Source organism: Protopterus annectens, chromosome 16.part0 (genome assembly GCF_019279795.1).
Source record: "Protopterus annectens isolate FY-2018-M chromosome 16.part0, PAN1.0, whole genome shotgun sequence".
In the NCBI taxonomy this organism is placed as follows: domain Eukaryota; kingdom Metazoa; phylum Chordata; order Ceratodontiformes; family Protopteridae; genus Protopterus; species Protopterus annectens.
Window position 1 is genome coordinate 316,376,169 of NC_056750.1, and position 17,232 is coordinate 316,393,400.

Consider the following 17,232-nt stretch of genomic DNA (forward strand, 5'->3'; position numbering starts at 1 on the left):
GGGAGCCCTTCCCCTTCAATAAGGTCAGTATCAGATTCCATAAGGGAGTCTATGTACCTCCTTTTATACATGTGCTTAGGAAGATTCTGTGGTGGACCTGTCAGAAGCTCCTTGAGACTCATGGTGTGCCTGTTGGTGGGAAGACCAGAGTCATTCAGATCTGCTTTGTCTGAGGCAGATGATGAGGGCTGAAAGCTGCAGAGTAAATGGACTGTCTCTATCCTGCAGTCATGGATTGCAATGATCATCTTGAAAATTAAAAAGCCAAAGTGAAATCCTTCAGCACCAAAGACTTCCACTTCACTATAGTTTCTGTCCCAGTGGAAGTGTGTACCAATGGCTCCAAGCATGATGCTATCAATGCTGATGATCCAGTTGGCTCCAACATCAAGATCTGTGCCAAGGTCTCAAAACGGCAAAGATCCTGATGATTATGAGAGTGAAGACTGCATCAGTGCCAAAGAGAAGCACAGTACTCAGAGCTGAGGGATCGGAGCTAAGACTCATCCCACTCTGATAGAATCAGAGCAGCATTTGTCAGAAGCTGAGATCAGCAGCAAGAGAGATGCAATCAAGCTAGTGCCAAAGGAGGATGCACCAGGATAGTCAAGGACTCTGACACCTATGACAGCAGGACATATGCTGGAGAAGAAGTTTCTTGCAGGGTAGTCATAGGGGGTCCCTATTAGAACCATGAAAGTTTAAAAAAATTGAACAGCTAAAAAGCCGAATATTCCGCTACTAGAGATTGGTTTTCTGAAATCACAGTACAGTAAAGATCGGAAAATTTACCCTTTCGTCACTGTAGTGCATTCTCGGAGTCGGTATATATAATTAGCGGGGGGGGGGGGGTGCAGCCCCCCACAAAACTGATTTCGAGTAAATGAATATTCGGCTTTTTAGCCGTTCGATATTTCAAACTTTCATGGTTCTAATAGGGACCCGTCACATGTCCAACCCAATCTGCCCCATATCTGAAGGGAATAGAATGACATTCATGTCAGTCTAGGTCTTGAGAAAGGTTGTCATTATGCAAGCTTACTCTATACTACATTTCCAGACAGATCTTGTAAACCTAAGGAAGAATTTGAAAAGAGGATAACTATTATATCTGGAATGTTCCTATTATGAAGGGAGACTGCTAGCAGTCCTCCTGGGGAATGGTCTTGGATTATAATTGCCTCAGAATACAGTCGTGGCACCTGTGAAATGGTCAGCCCTGATGCAGTCAGAGCTGAAAGACCTCCTATACTGTCTCAGTCTTACAGACTTTTCAGTGTAGAAGGAACTGCTGGAGTAGTGTCTAATACCTCATTTTCTTTTCCTTATCTACTTTCTCCATCATTCTGTCTTCCCTATCCTGCAATGTGGAGGGCCAAAGTCTCTGGGAATTAACTTATTTTTGCACTCTTATAAAGGACTTGGACCGAAGGTCTTACAAACACCTTCGGAGGAATCCAAAGCTCTGACCCCTGGCATACCACACACAATTTGTGGGTATCCAGCGGTGGAATCCTGTAGCCAGAGTGGACAGACTTTCTGAAGCCTTTTTGTATTCCCTTCACTATGTGTAACAGAACAAAAACTACTACAAAATACAGAAAATATTTTTATCTAAATGTAAACTCTAGACATGAAAAAATGGAATAAAAACCACACTATGAAAAATAATATAGAGCTGGCAAATGTTTGACTAGGTCCGAAATTATCTATTCAGAATGAAGGGAGGAAAAAAGGGATTTTTTTTTTTTTACACATGTACATACATAAACATCTCCATAATAAAAAGTACGGACAGGAAGAGTGAAGAAAGTGACAAGAACATTTTTGAAGAATACTAAGGAAAAACAATTTAACTTAGCTGTGAGGTTTGGATACATCTGGTCATCTGGGTATCAAATCAAACCTGAAGTTTAAAGGGAGAGACAGGTGCATCATAAAAGCAGGGAAAGAGTTCCAACATTTTGGAGTAGCTGTAGTTGCTTGGTCGGATGTGCTGGAGAGTGGATTTCCACAAATATGAGCGGCAGACAGGATCATTTAAGATCCTATTGCTACTTTTAATGTATGCCAAAACTAAAATCAAAAGACAATAACCACAAGTACAAATGACATCACCAGTACCTCCCTCAGTACAGCAAAACTGAAACTAATGAAGGAAAACAAAAGTTATGTACTTACCACAAGGACAAAAACATGATTCTGAGCCATCCTCTTCAAAACTAGGACTCAAACTGAAGGTCTGACTCAGCTTACCTCTAGCAGAACAGGTGAGGCTTCCATTATGGATAGGTTAGCAAGGTTCTGATGGACTTAAGTCAAACAGGCTCCTCCTAAATGAAAGGCCACAGCAGAATGAACCACAACTGTTGAGACAGGGAGAAGTGCTACAAGAAATACCTTTGACTTGCTCAGTCTGAGTTTCTGAAAATAAAATAAGGAATCAGAGGGAAGAGAGAAAAAGTGTTTTAAGTAACAGAAGTTGCTGCAAGTGAGGTAGCAAAACGGTTGTAGGAAGGCTTCCTTGGTGACAGAAAAGTTTCCATGCTACAGACGTGATGATAGACCATTTGTCTAACACTGGCAGGCATCCATCAGCTGAGCCTGTCTTCCAGGGAGATGGATTCTTTAGGAATATGGGTAGCTGGCAGAAATCATTTAGATAATTTAGATAACATATCCCCATACCCTTGCAGCTTTGCAACAAACAGGGCAAGAATGAGAAAAAATCGTGGCTACCATTAAATGATGAACAAAGAAAAAGAGAGAGTCTGTCTTAGATGAAATCTTCCAAGAAGCAAAATGGCATTGCACACTTGAGTGTTCAGTGTTCACATGATAAATGTGAAGGTCTGCAAGGGCTTAATCTGTGACTCTGAAGTGCTCACAGTTATGCCAAAGGAATGGAACAACTGCAGCAGCCTCAAACACACAAACCACAGTTGTAAATGGAAGACACAGCCTTGAATAAAAGCCATCTACAATTAACCTCTTGGTTTCATTACTGATTTCTGAAAGATTTTACTTATTGTAGCTTCTGTTCAAGACTGCCTTCTAATCAAAGACAGATGGAATCTGAATATCAAGCAGCTGCTATACCATGCTCATCATAGCACTTCTTCTATAATGACTTTTACCAATTTGTGTGTTGCTCTTACCTTGTTGATCCAGAACACCATTGCATCTTCAAGATCATAGGGCAATTCTTTTGAAGCGCTGAAGGTAGAGAAGCGTTTAACACTGGACACAACCTTTTCAATGCTGATCATTTCCACAGTATATGCCATCATCAACGCATCGATCATTGCCATGTGCGCACTCTACAAAAACAGCATTAGGCAAGATAAGCGTATAACATGGGTACGTTCTACTAAAACAGATTTTGTAAACTAAGCCACTAACTAGTGCTACAACCATCCAAAAATCACTTGTTTTACACAACTTCACAGAATTATGTTATCATTCAAAAGCACAAGAAAGGAAAGGTCAGTACTTACCATAATGATAAATGTGTAGGGCCAAGGTCAACATTTTTCCACTAACAGGGTTTGAGGCCAGTGGGAATCCACCAGCTTTGCATCTAAAATTAGCATATAAAACTTTTCCAGGCCGAAAAACTCCACTTCTTTATCCACAATCTTATGCAATGAAGGACCCATCTCCATAGCTCTGTTAGCCAAAGGAAGGCAGAGCACAAAGGAAGACAATATAAAACTTGCAGGAACAAAAGTCAACTTTGTATCCAAAGAGTGGGGCAGGGGTTGCATAGGAATATAGACCACATTCCTCACATATTTAACTAGGGTAGGTACACAGGTTTTGTATACGATATGACTTGATCCATCTTTCTCTACCTGTACAACAGTCTCCCCAGCAAAAACAAAATGGGGTGGCTGCCCAAAAAGACTGCAAACAAAGGAGTACTGACAGAAGGCTATAAACAGAAATAACTAATCCATAAGTGTTTCACAACTACAATGCACATGTGAACTAGAATGTAAACATGAATCTAGAGAAAAAGTAGATCCATCTACAGGAATACCTCCACCACAAAGCAGAAAGACGGGAAGAATGATAGCAAATACAAGGATCAACACCAAGGAAAAAAATTTCAAAACGGATCACAGGCCAGAAAGGTATTTAACAAGGGCACACAAGGATGGGCAAGACAAAAAAAATACAGGAACAAAGGGCAGGGGAGACAGGCGGAGACTGCTAAATCATCTCATCATGACTGTGATTCAATTGATGCAATACGCCCTCAGAATAAACTTCAATGAAAGAGCAAGGATACATGCTACCTAATCAGCAAAACTGGTTAGTAAGTCCTCAGAAGAAAATTAGTAAGACAAAGAATAATAGTTGCCTGACCAAAAGTGGGGGTAGTAAAGGGAAAAAAAATCCCAAGGGAGAATGGAAACAAGCAGTCCAATTCCCCATATAACTGTACTGCCATTAGTAGGGGGAACTAGGATAAGAATCTAATAATTTTAAACCTGGCCACCCTAATAAGCCCATTGTCAAAAAAGCCAGAAACCTGGCCCCAGAGGATACAATGTTCCAAAACACTGAGACAACCATAAATGCAAGAAAGTAATAGTTCAAAGTCCATTACAAATCACCTCAAAACAAAGGGGAAATAGGAACCACACAAAGAGAGAACCAAGAAGATGATAACCAACAGGCAGGGAACTGGGATGACAGGCAAACAACAACACTAGGACTCACTGAATTGCAAGGTAAAAGTCAGGAAGGGCAAGTCACCCAGCAATAACCAGGTAGCTTAGCAAGGAGATTTGATGTCCAAAGGCCTGACCAAAACAGAATCCAGCTGTGGAAGCTATCCAGTTAAGAGCAAAATTCTCAAGGAAAACAAGGTAAAGCAAAACCTGAAAATAACCTCAGAAGGTCCTGGATGAAAAACCAGAGTCAAAGAATCCAGGCAAGTCCTAAAGGCCAAACATATAAATGCAGAAGGCATGGAACCTGGGAAGGCGATCAGGAGGCTCCAAGTAACCATCCTGATAACGGCTCCTGAAAGCAACAATCATGATCCAACCCCAGACAAAAATCAAATAAAGGAAAACAAAGGCAGAACGAAGCTCCGAAGTGCTTCCCGGCTGAAAAGTCTGAAATGATAAAAAAAGGAGTATACCAAACTGTGGGATACGGGCAAAGGCCATGTGAAAAACCCATGAGGAGAAAAGATGCAGACTATCTAATTAAGTAATACAGTTAGTTCCCTGGCATCTGAAGGAGAAGAGACTGCAAGGCGAACAGCTAAAGCAGAACAGAAAATCAGCTAGGACTGAAAGATGTAAAACAATTATAGTTTCAGAGGTACGCACTAAGCTAATGACCATAAGCCTAAGCTTGCAGTCCAGCCTAATTTTGTTCTTATGTATAAAACACAATATCACATTTTGCATTTTCTGTCACTGCTGTATCTCTCAGTTACTGTGCACACATGAGGATTACTACAGAGAAACGGAAGGAACTGATATATGCTCTCACTATAAACTGGAATCCCACCTGCCTAGCTAGTCAATCCTGGCACCCCACTCCAGGGATAGACATTGCTCTAACACACGTCCATCCAGGGAACGAATTAATTAGAAACCTAACAAGCACCATAATACTTAGAAATAGTTAAAAATAAGCTAAAAGGTCATTTTAAAGAAAGGGCTTGGACTAGTTTCAAGTCCATTGTAAAGGAGTGGCTGTCCAGACCAAGGGACTACGGGGACTGAAACATGAATTTGACCCTAAATGGAAGATAAAAATCAGGTGGGGAAAGTCAATAAGTACCCTGCTAGGATAAGAAATCAGATGCAACCCCGAAAAGAGAAAGTGCAACTTTTCTCCACGTAATATCTTTCCTATAGCAACAGGTGATAGCAATCAGGTAGATAAAGAACTTCAAAGAGGCCCTCCACCACAAAAGTTCAGGTCAAGAAGCTGGAAGTCATTTTGATGTACATCAAAAATCCCTTCTAGAGTTGGCATGTGGAAATCCAACCCTGAGGATGCAAGAAATAATAAAAAAAAAAAAAAAAAGGCAATGGAAAATCAAGTAAAATACACCACCATTAAGAGGGAGTGTTAAAGACAGGAAACGCCAACAGACACACAAACAAACCAGAAGGCCTAGCAAAAAAAAAGAAGCGAAACAAAAAGAAAACAAGCAAATGTCTTTGTGTGTGTATCCATAAAATATATAAACAGATCTATACCCACACACACACACACACACACACACACACACACACACACACACACACACACATATGTAAATGCAAGCACAAACAAACAATGGAGACACTACAGGCATAGTTTCATAGGTTAATTTTGTGTAAATTCACAGTAAAAATAAAGATAGACCAGTAGGATAAAAAAAAAAAAATAGTACTTTTTGGTTAGTTTTCCATCAAAAGAATTACAGTATTTCCATATACAGGTCAGCTTTTAAAAACGACCTGGGTTGTAAGTAGTAGCTAAGCCACAGTCACAACTCTGAAATCAACATACAATTTAACCCCATCTCGGCTTTCAGACTCACACTTCCATGGTTTTCCTTGCAAGCTTCAGCTTATCCACTCTGCACCTTCAGTGGATAAATGGATTTCTCATTCTAGCCCTCCAAACTTTTTTAAATTAGTATCACTGGCAATCAGTACCTTGTTAGGTTGAATAACAAACTCTCTGTATCAAACTGTTGAGAGAATATATTCCTCTACTCCATACTGCAGTGGACATTTCAGACACACAGCACCTCTATGCTAGAAACATGTTATAACTACCCCATCTCACTTAAAAGCAAGAAGTATTGCACTTGGTTGTAGGCCCATCAGCATTTCAGCTATGTCCACTGCTTGGGTCACTGTACAAGGAAAGGCCTGAAGAAAGGGTACACTGCAGCACAAACCTGCATTGCCACCAGTCTGCTTAGTTATCAAGTGCAATGTGGCATGAACTGTTAGCAAATTAAAGTGTTTGTGAAACAATGCTTCACATCACAGAAGCCCCACGTTACTGCTATGCATACTTTCAGTGGCTGAGTATATCCTTTCTGCATAGCATGACGCCTCACCTGGAATGTCTTAAAATAGCACAGCCCCTAAACCAACCTCTGACATGACAGTAATTATAGTAGATTCAAGCAGCCAGCCACTAACACAGGCTCAGAACATATGGACGTTTTTAGTTCACCAAATGCTTCTGACTTGGCAGATCACTGCATCTTATCAGGGGCTTTCCCTGAGATTTGTCAAAGGTTGACAACAGTCTTAAAATTAGACACAGCTTTTCTGTATTCCCCATATGACCAAAGAAAGGCTTTCTCCAGTCTCTCTGTGAAGGGTGCAGGCCAGTTTTTATGGCCTCTGTTGTTTTTCTACTTTTGGTCTTATCATCACTCTTAAGATACCCCAAATGCCAAGTGTCCCCACCATGCCCAATTTACTTTTTTTAGGATTCACAGTCAAGTATGTCAGGCTTATGAATTCTTGTACAGCCAGCACTTTTGGTAAGTGAATCTTCCCAGTCCTCTGAATGAACTGTCATGTCATCCAGGTATGCCACAGCATAGTAGAAATGATGCTTCAGTAATTTATCTATCAGCATCTAGAAGGTAGCTGGGGTTCCATTGTAGGCCAAGTGGCAACATTGCGTTATGGAAGAGACTGCCAGGAGTTACAAAAACTGGGGGGTGGCAAAGGGGCTAAATTGGTATCTGTCAGTATCCTTTTCTCAGTTTCCCAAATCTAAAGTGGAATCATGACAAGATCCCTATAAGAAGTGAAGCTCCAGCTGAAGCTCTAGATCTAGACATGGTGTCCAACTTCCAATGTTTTGAAAAGGTGCACAATATAGACTATGTGGCTGCAGCACAAATTTAATTAATGGAGGAATACCTAAAAAAAAGCAGTGGAAGTAGCTATAGGTCTTGTGGAGTTGGGTTTGGGTTTTGAAATGGTCTTGTTGGTAAAGCAGACAAAGGAGACACACTCTGGACAGAGTTTCTAGAGCCCTATTTGTTAGTAAAAAAATGAGATAAACAGTTGATTGTCTTTCCTGAAGGGTTTGGTTCTGTATAAACGGAATATAATTGGCCTGTGGGTATCTAAAGTACGTAGGTGATACTTTCCCTTGGTGGGATTAATCTGGGAAGAACACAGGAAGGTTAACACTGTTTATGGAAGCCACCTTGGGAACAAAGGATGGGTTGGATGTTAAGTTAACTTTATCCTTGTAAAAGATCAAATATAGAGTGGTAAAAGACACAGCCCGCACTTCTGAAAATCTTTTTGCTGAAGTAATCGTCACCAGAAAAATGTTTTCAAGACAAGTATTTCAGGTCTATAGAATAAGTTGGCTCGAATGCAGGCTTACCGAGTCTCTAGGACTAAATTCAAATCCCAGGATGGAAATGGATCCTTAAACGGGGGGGGGGGGGCATTTATTTTAGGAAGTACTTGCGGAGTCTGTGAGAGGCTAACATACTGCTTTGGTACCCGGCATGGTAATGGGATATGGCAGCTAACTGTACACTGATGGTGGAGTAGCTGGAACCTGTTTCAAACAAGGCAGAAATAAACTGTAGAACATCTGCAATAGAAACCATTTACAAATCAAATCCATGTCTGGAGGCCCAGATACAGAATAATTTCCATTTACTCTTATAAGCGTTTTGAATAGATGTTTTTTGAGAAGCAGACAAGATGTGGATTATATCCTTTGAAAGGGAGGCATGTCTGTCCATTAGAGAACTGGAGAAAACATGCGGTTAGCTTGAAATTGGGTAGGTCCAGATGAGGCTGGCCAAAGGGGGTGTGAAAGAAGATTCAGAAGACAAGGGGACTTCATCAAATAAGGCTTAAGCAGAGAAAAACAAACCTGTCTGAACCACTATGGAGCAATTAGGATCATCTGTGAATTGCTACATGAAGCCTTCTGTAGAAACTTGGTTATTAAGGGAAGAGAAGAAAGGCATTGAGGAGGCTGGACAGCCACTGACAAACTGCAGCATCTCTGGGTGAATATCCTTACAGGGGAACAAGGGCAGAATAGCTTCCGCACTTGGTGTTGGGAGAAGATGCAAACAAGTTGCAGCGAGGCTGGCCCCAGTGACTGAAAATTTGTTGAGACACTGATGGATTGGACTGAAAGTCTGACTCATGAGAGGTGGTTTTAATCTCAACTTTTATTCTGATGAAGTCCTAGTGGTTTGCGGATGAAAATTCTGTGAATTTCTCTGTGGCATTAAAATAATAATCTATGGATTTCTTAAGCAGGTGTGCCATTTTCCTTTTTGGGATCCAAGCTATCTGGCTGTTTGGTTCACTGTGCATTTCTGACTGCTTTTCTCCGCTCATCATTTTGGTTTGGTTTGTATATGAAGAGCAGTCCTTCTGTAATGGCTGCCTGCAGTGCTAGCTAACAGCAGTGGATTTCTCTGTGATGACAGCAGTGTTTTGGAACACTTCACTAGACTGGTGCATTTGGTGTCAAAATTGGTGACAAAAGACTATAGTTTTATGCAAATAGATATGGTCAGTGTGGACATTCCTTGTAATCAGAAAGGTTTACTTTGCACAGGAAGTGATGCAAGAATTGCTCGGCAGAACAGTCATGGAGAAGGAATGGTTAGTTTGTTCAACTCACGAGAAGCTGGTAACACTTTTATTAGTCAACAAATGGTACGTAATTGATCTAGACACTTTTTTTAAGGAACAATACCCAGAATCAAAATAAATTACTTGGCAATCTTAGTGATTACAATAAATATGATAATATGGACTTGGGACTTTGGCTTATGGACAACAATCTTTTCTGTTATTCAGAGACTAAAGAAACAGACTCTTATGTTTCAAGTACTCTGTAAGACAAAACAATTAAGTATAGGTCTTTAAAATTAGGCAATATTTTTTAATTGAATGTATTAATAGAAAACAAGTACCTTGAAGCCTAAAAGTTTTTAAATATCCAAACCAATCTTATTGAAGACAGTGACTTTCACTGCACTTTTTAGAACATTTTTGCAAACTGTGGTTTTGAAGTTATGACAGCCATTATTAAAAATAATGATGCAGTATTGGATAATTTATTTAAATAAACTGAAGGTTTCAATAATCAAGTTCAGAAAGATTTCTTGTTTACGGTGGAAGAATACAAAGCCAAATATTATAGTATGTTACACAGTACTGATGTTAAATGTAATGGTACTAAAACAAACAGGAGAAATTGGAAAGGGACCAAAAGGAATACAAAGTGTTTCCCCTTTCCCTATAATTACATGAGGAACAGACATAAGGATTACTATAACATTTCACCTACACTTATACAGAAGACAGTGAAAGGACCATTGCGGGGGGTGATGAAGAGGGAGTGAACTTATTGGAGGGAAATATAAATAATTTGGATAAAAAAGCTGGGTTAGACCATTTAGAATTTCTCCCCCTCAGACTGTTTGAAAAGATTATGAACAGGAAATTTGTACAAGAACCATACAGGAAATAGTGGGGGAAGGATATGAACATAAACCAAACTGTAAGAGGAAGAGGAAATGGTGAGAAGGTTAATGAAAATATTGTACAGAAGGCAATGTGTATATATTGGATAATTCCAAAATTTTAATTACAATGAATTATTAATTAAGAAGGGGCATTTTAAATTGTTTAAAATGTTTTATATTTGTTCTCACAAGCAGTTTAGATACAAGTAATATTTTAATAGAATTTAAAGTACTTTTGAAAAAGTTAAACTTTAGCATTATGTATCCAGATGAAATATTTATGGTTAGGGAACATAATTTCAATAAAAGGAAATTTGAGGGTCTTGTAAAAAGTGAAATACATTAATATACCCGAAAGAACATAGAAATTATAATTTGGATGAGAAAGATAAATTAATACTTAAGTAACAAATCTGCTACAGTTATGAACCCAGAACAGGGTAGTGGGATGGTACTGATGGATATGGTTGAATATGCAGGTAAAATGTTTAATATATTATTGGATATTATACCATGACCCCCCCTTAATATTCCAAAACGTGCATGCTGATTGGCCAGCGTGCACGTTGTAAATCGACTTATACTAATGGAAACAGGTCCGGTCGCCCAGACTTTTTCCATTAGTATAAGTCTCTTTGAAAACACTGTCTCGCTATGTTAAAAGAGTTTAACATAGCGACACAGGTTTAAAAAAAGCAACGGAGATCTCCGTTGCTTTTTTTAAAGCTGTCTCGCTATGTTAAACTCCTTTAACATAGCGGTACAGTATGTAAAAAGCAACGGAGATCTTGCTTTCTCCGTTGCTTTTTTTTTTAACCTGTCTCGCTATGTTAAATGGGTTTAACATAGCGAGACAGCTTTAAAATAAGCAACAGAGATCTCCGTTGCTTATTTTAAAGATGTCTCACTATGTTAAACCCATTTAACATAGCGAAACAGTAAAAAAGCAATGGAAATCTTGCTTTCTCCATTGCTTTTGGCCACAGCTCTGATGTACTGTGTATGCATGCGCAGTACATCAGAACTGCCGCGGATACCATACAGCTGCGGAAGGGCAGCAAAGACGCATTATACAATGCCATTATTTAAGAAAAGTAATTTCTTTTCTTAAATAATGTCATAGTATAACAGCAATAACCCACTTCTGGGTGTGGGTAATGCGGGATTTACCCACGGTTGTCTTTGTTTGGTCCCTCGGGCTTCGCCCTCGGGACCAAACCACACCGACCGTGGGTAAATCCCACATTACCCACACCCAGGCGTGGGTTATTGCTATAGTGAAAAATACATGTTGGTCTCAAAATGAGATTAACATAGCATATTCTAATATTGATTACATTTTAGAAACCATCTATTACAAGGCTTTATAAATGAAGACTTATATTATTTTTGAAAGTTGAAAGAGCATTGGTACCCTGTACATTTGGTATATATAATGTCCATACAGATCTTTGTACTCCTCCCTTGAGACCTACTATGACAGCAAATGGTCAGAAAATCTACCCCCTATCATTATTTCTAGATCATAAACTTAACCATTTAAATAATTATAATTACCATACTTTGAAGGACTCTTGGGATTCTCCCCAAAGAGTGGATAAGACTCATAAGCAACTTAAAAATTAATCTTATGAAGAATGGAGACATCCACCCAACCCTGGCCCATCCACAACAGTAGACCCAAGCACATCTAACAACCAAACGTGTATTACCCAGATTGATAGACTTCCAAACTCATTTCTGGTCTTTCATCTCAACATCAGAAGCCTAAACAACAAGATCCATAGCCTACATGGACTCTTAGCTGTTCACTCCCCTGATATCCTCTGCCTCACAGAAACCTGGCTAAAACCAATAACCAAAGATAATGAAATAACCCCCCACAGTACAACATCCTTAGACTGGACCGGATCTCCAGGAAAGGTGGCGGGGTAGCTGTACTATACAAGTCTACCCTAACAATAACAAATGACACCCAACTGTCACCCCAGTTTGGCAATGCAAAAATTCTCATCACCAAACTAATAACAAACAAAAATAAATGTAGATACATTGTCTGCATTTATATTCCACCTGGCAAGAATGATAATACTTTAGAAAATATCTTACGTTGGCTAGTTTCTAACTATCCCCAGGAAACCATTGTCTTGGGGGACTTTAACATTAATTGGAACACCTGTTCCTCTGAATCTCCCTCCATGGGTTTACTCAGATCATTGTCACCTTCACCAAATTTAGTGAAAATATAGTCAAAGATAGTATCCTTGATTGAATACTTATTAACAGCCACCCCTAAAAGTACAAGTCAGGTACATTACCCGATGATCTAAGTGATTATTGCCTTACCTATATTACTAGGATCAAAGCCGATATTCCCAACCAGCCCACCTACAAATGTATAAGAAACGTCAGGAACTTTAACCTTGACAACTTCCAAAATGAACTCAAAGCATGTAATTGGAATGTCTTGAAATGACTCCCATTTCAAGAAGCAGTTGAGTACTTCAATACCAGAATTCTGGCTATCTTTAACTACCATGCTCCTACCCGTACCATCCGTGTAAAAGCCATAGTTGCACCGTGGCTATCTAAAGAAACAAAAAACAAAATTAAACAAAGAAACAATGCCTGGGCCAGGTGGCATGTTACCAAAGCCCCTATGGACCAAGTAAGATACCAGCAGCTAAGGAACCAGACCAAAAAAATCTGTCATTCTAGACAAAAAAAATCAGTACACCCTCCTACAACAAAAATATCAGTTAAAACCTCAAATGTTCTGGGCTAGTATTAACAATCTTCTCCACCCAGGCCATTCCACCACTCCTACCCCATCTGCTGCCCTTGATAAATCCGCTGTAGAAATTGCAAACAGCTTCAACTCCTTCTTTACTGAAACTATCCAGTCTCTAGCTACCCATCTCACTCCATCTGACACAAACACCAGCTAGCACTGATCCACCCAGCAGTCAACCCACCTTTACATTTCAAACCGTACCTACCAACCTGATCCGGACCTTACTCAAAAAGCTAAAACCTACTACACTAGCTGCCGACCACCTCCCAGCTGAATATCTTCAAAAAGCAGCTGATGCCATAGCACTTCCTATTTCTATTCTGATCAACAGATCCATCTCAGAAGGATCCATCCCTGCAATATGGAAAATACCACATTATACCTCTCCATAAAGGAAGAAGTTCCACAGAATTATCTAACTTTAGACCTATAGCCATTCTTTCCCCACAAGCTAAAATCATGGAAAAATGCATACACAAACAAATCGTGCACTTTCTTAATCAAAACGGAAAGCTCACCGACTCTCAGCATGGCTTTAGGCCATTCCAGAGTACCACCACGGCTCTTCTATCTCTCTATTGTCATCAATCCTCATCATAATAACAACAAACTATCTTCAGCACTCTTCCTAGATCTCTCAAAAGCTTTCGATATGGTCAACCATCAGCTACACCCTACAAACCATTGGTTTAGACCAACACGCAATACAATGGTTTCACTCCTGAACGGGAGGCAGCAGGCTGTCTTATGGCAGAGCAAGCTGTCATCCCAACTTCCTCTAACCCTAGGTGTCCCACAAGGGTCCATACTAGATCCCCTTCTTTTCTCTATCTTTATCAATGATCTGCACACCACCATCCCAGGAGTCACCTGCATCCAATATGCAGATGACTCAACGCTAATATGCTCCGTCTCCTCTCCTACACAACGTCTAACCCTCACCCAGACCACTTTCAGCACGGTAGAAACATGGCTAGCTAATCGCCGCCTGCTTCTAAATCCTAACAAAACCAAGCTACTACTTTTCTCCCCCAACCATAGAATTTCTCCTCCTTCCTTCCACATCAAATCTAGCAATGACACCATTATCTCCCCTGATGACCATACAAAGCTTCCAGGCATAATAACAGACAACAACCTTAAATTTGATAAACATGTCAATCACACTATTAAGTCCGTCAACAAAAAACTTGGCTCCCTGTACATTGCCAAACCTTTCCTCACCCCTCTAGCTAGGGTAGCTATTGCAAGATCACACCTCCCCTCTACCCTTATGTATGCCTCCCCTGTACTCACCAACCTATCCAAAACCGATCTCAACAAATTATCAGGATGTTACAATCATATAGCCAGATTCGCTACTGACATGGCTTTTAGGACCCACCATTGCCAGAACCTCAAAGCACTGGGATGGCTAGAGTATCCTACCCTTCTACAGTTCAACCAGCTTATAGTAGCGCATAAAATACTCCATCAATCTGATAACACCCCTGCCCTCAAAAATATTCTCATCCCTCATAGTGCCCCCAGGCCATTACACTCGGCTGAAAAACTAATGATACTGACCCAAAAATACAACAACTCTGCAGGCGATGCTATATTTGCCAACTCAACCGGTAAATACTGGAAGATACTCCCTACCACCATTACCAAGGAAACCTCACTATCCCTATTTAAAAGGGAACAAAAAATCCTCACATCTCATTGGCTGTGCTCTTGTTCTAAACCTAACAACTTCACTAACACATATCTTGCTACCCAACCTGCTGTTTAGCCAAGTACCTATGCCTCATAGCATTTGAATGTCTAAGCATTGTAAATTATGAGATCTGATTGTATTCTATGTTCATATTTTCTGATACGTCTTTGCCAATCAGATGCAAGTCTGCACATTGTGTATACTGATATCTGCCTGTATTCTTTGTCTATATTTTTCTAAACATGTCTGTCTGAGTTTATCACTGTGATGTATGTACTGTCTCTTTTTTGGTATGTGGAGCTTTTCTCCCCGGGCCTCCGCTGAAAATGGACATATATCCAGTTGGACTATCCTGGTTAACAAATGTAAAATAAAATAAAATACAATAAATACATAAATATTTTGCAGTCACCCTAAAGGTAATGGACATCAGCTGGGTATAACAGCCTTGTGTTTCTTAAGCTTAGTCAAACACTCTGCTTGTGCTGTGCTGATGAGGTCATAACAAGGCTGAAATATGCATATGCACAGGTAGTGCAGTTTGGGTATTGGCTTGAAATTGTCAACTGAAACAACTTAAAAAGAAATAAGTCATGGGCATTCAGTATTGCTATATAGCTGAAACACCTGATGATCATAAGGGTCGTTTGCCTCTGATACAAGAGGTTTGAGAGGTCACTCAGTGGAAGTTCTAGCTTGGTTGGAGTTTTCATTTAGTTTTTACTGATGACCTTCTCACTCTGTTTTACTTTATTTTCTATAGGAAAAACTGAAAGATGTCTTAAGACAAAGAATTTATGAACGTGTATGTGACATTCACAAAAGCAATGAAACCAATGCACTCCACAGACACTAAGATATGTGAGAAAATAAGATAGAAGTTTTTTTGTATTAGAAGAAGTACCTGTAGACCCAAGAGGAGGCCCTTAAGAATTGAAAGTTGAGTACCATGAATTATATTGGCAATTGACTTTAGATACTGGTAACATACCAGAACTTAATGACTGCACATCAATAGCCCCGGTCCTGAAGCTTAAGGCAGCTAGATTATAGGGTGTATATTTTCAATTTTTTTATTCATTTCTATTGTCTTACTTATTATTGCCCTGTTTTTGACTATATTCATTTTAAACGTAATTATTTTGAGTTTATTTGTATAAAAAACATTTTAGTAACACTTGGTGAGGTTGTTTTATTTTCACTTAACAGGAATTTTATTTTATATACTGTATGCATACTAGTATAGAATCTTGATCAATTAATTAATTCATTTAAAAATTATGAATGTGACTTTATATACGTTTTTGCTTTTAGAATTGACTTATTGATGCTGTTTATTCATTACTATTATTGTACAATCCAGGGATTTAAATGGTTAATTATTCTATTAATGTGTTAATTAAATGATGTACAAATACATGTAGTTTTAATCTTGATTTTTATTCTGATGAAGGCCTAGCACTTTGTGGACAAAAACAGTGAGAATTTCTGTGTGTGGCATTAAAATAATAAACACTTACTGGATTTATTACGCGGGTGTGTTATTTTCTTTTTTGGGATCCAAGCTGTTTGGCTGATAGCAGTATCCAGTTGTGCAGTTTCAGTTTGTTTAGTGTGTATTTGTGAATGCATTTGTCTGCACATTATTATTTTTTTTATAAAGATATTTTGGCTTGAAGTAAAATCAGATGCAATTTCATGCATAAATGAAAGATTAGTTCTTAAAGAAAACTTTTCTTTTCTTTTTTTCAACAAACATCTTTATTAAAATTTTCACATATGACATAAGCAATCATATTTATATAAATGAAAATTAAATAAAATGACGCCATTTTAGCTGCAAACAGTATACATTCACAGACATCACTGAAACAGCTGTAGTTATTGTCAGGCATTATATGGCTCATTCTAAACCTACCTCTTAAACCTCGTTCCTGCTCTGCATATAAATGAAAACTTAACTTTGTGGAAAATGACATAAGGTTGACCCCATCATTAGCATTTGCAGCTGAGATACACTCCTTGCAGAGGTCAAAGCAATCAATAACACTTGTTTTCCTTGTGAAGAACCACAAGTCAGCCTAATTAGCTGGTTCAAATGAAGCAACATATCCCCGTACCCCAAGATAAAACTGCAGTCTCAAGGAGGAGCTACCACTTTTCTCAGAGGTCTGGTATGCAATGCTCCCTTCAAAATCATTTTCACATGGGACTACATTTACAGAG

General features: G+C 39.2%; 1 protein-coding gene across 10 annotated transcripts in view; it reads right to left on the reverse strand.

Annotated features, from left to right (window-relative positions):
- CAMSAP1 (calmodulin regulated spectrin associated protein 1) overlaps window positions 1-17,232 on the reverse strand; it is a 1,635,252-nt gene that overhangs the window by 1,128,006 nt on the left and 490,014 nt on the right. For all 10 annotated transcript variants that reach the window (XM_044057912.1, XM_044057905.1, XM_044057911.1 and 7 more), the window contains one exon: window positions 3,159-3,320. In XM_044057912.1, the coding sequence (XP_043913847.1) occupies window positions 3,159-3,320 (162 nt within the window). The remainder of the gene's footprint in view (window positions 1-3,158; window positions 3,321-17,232) is intronic.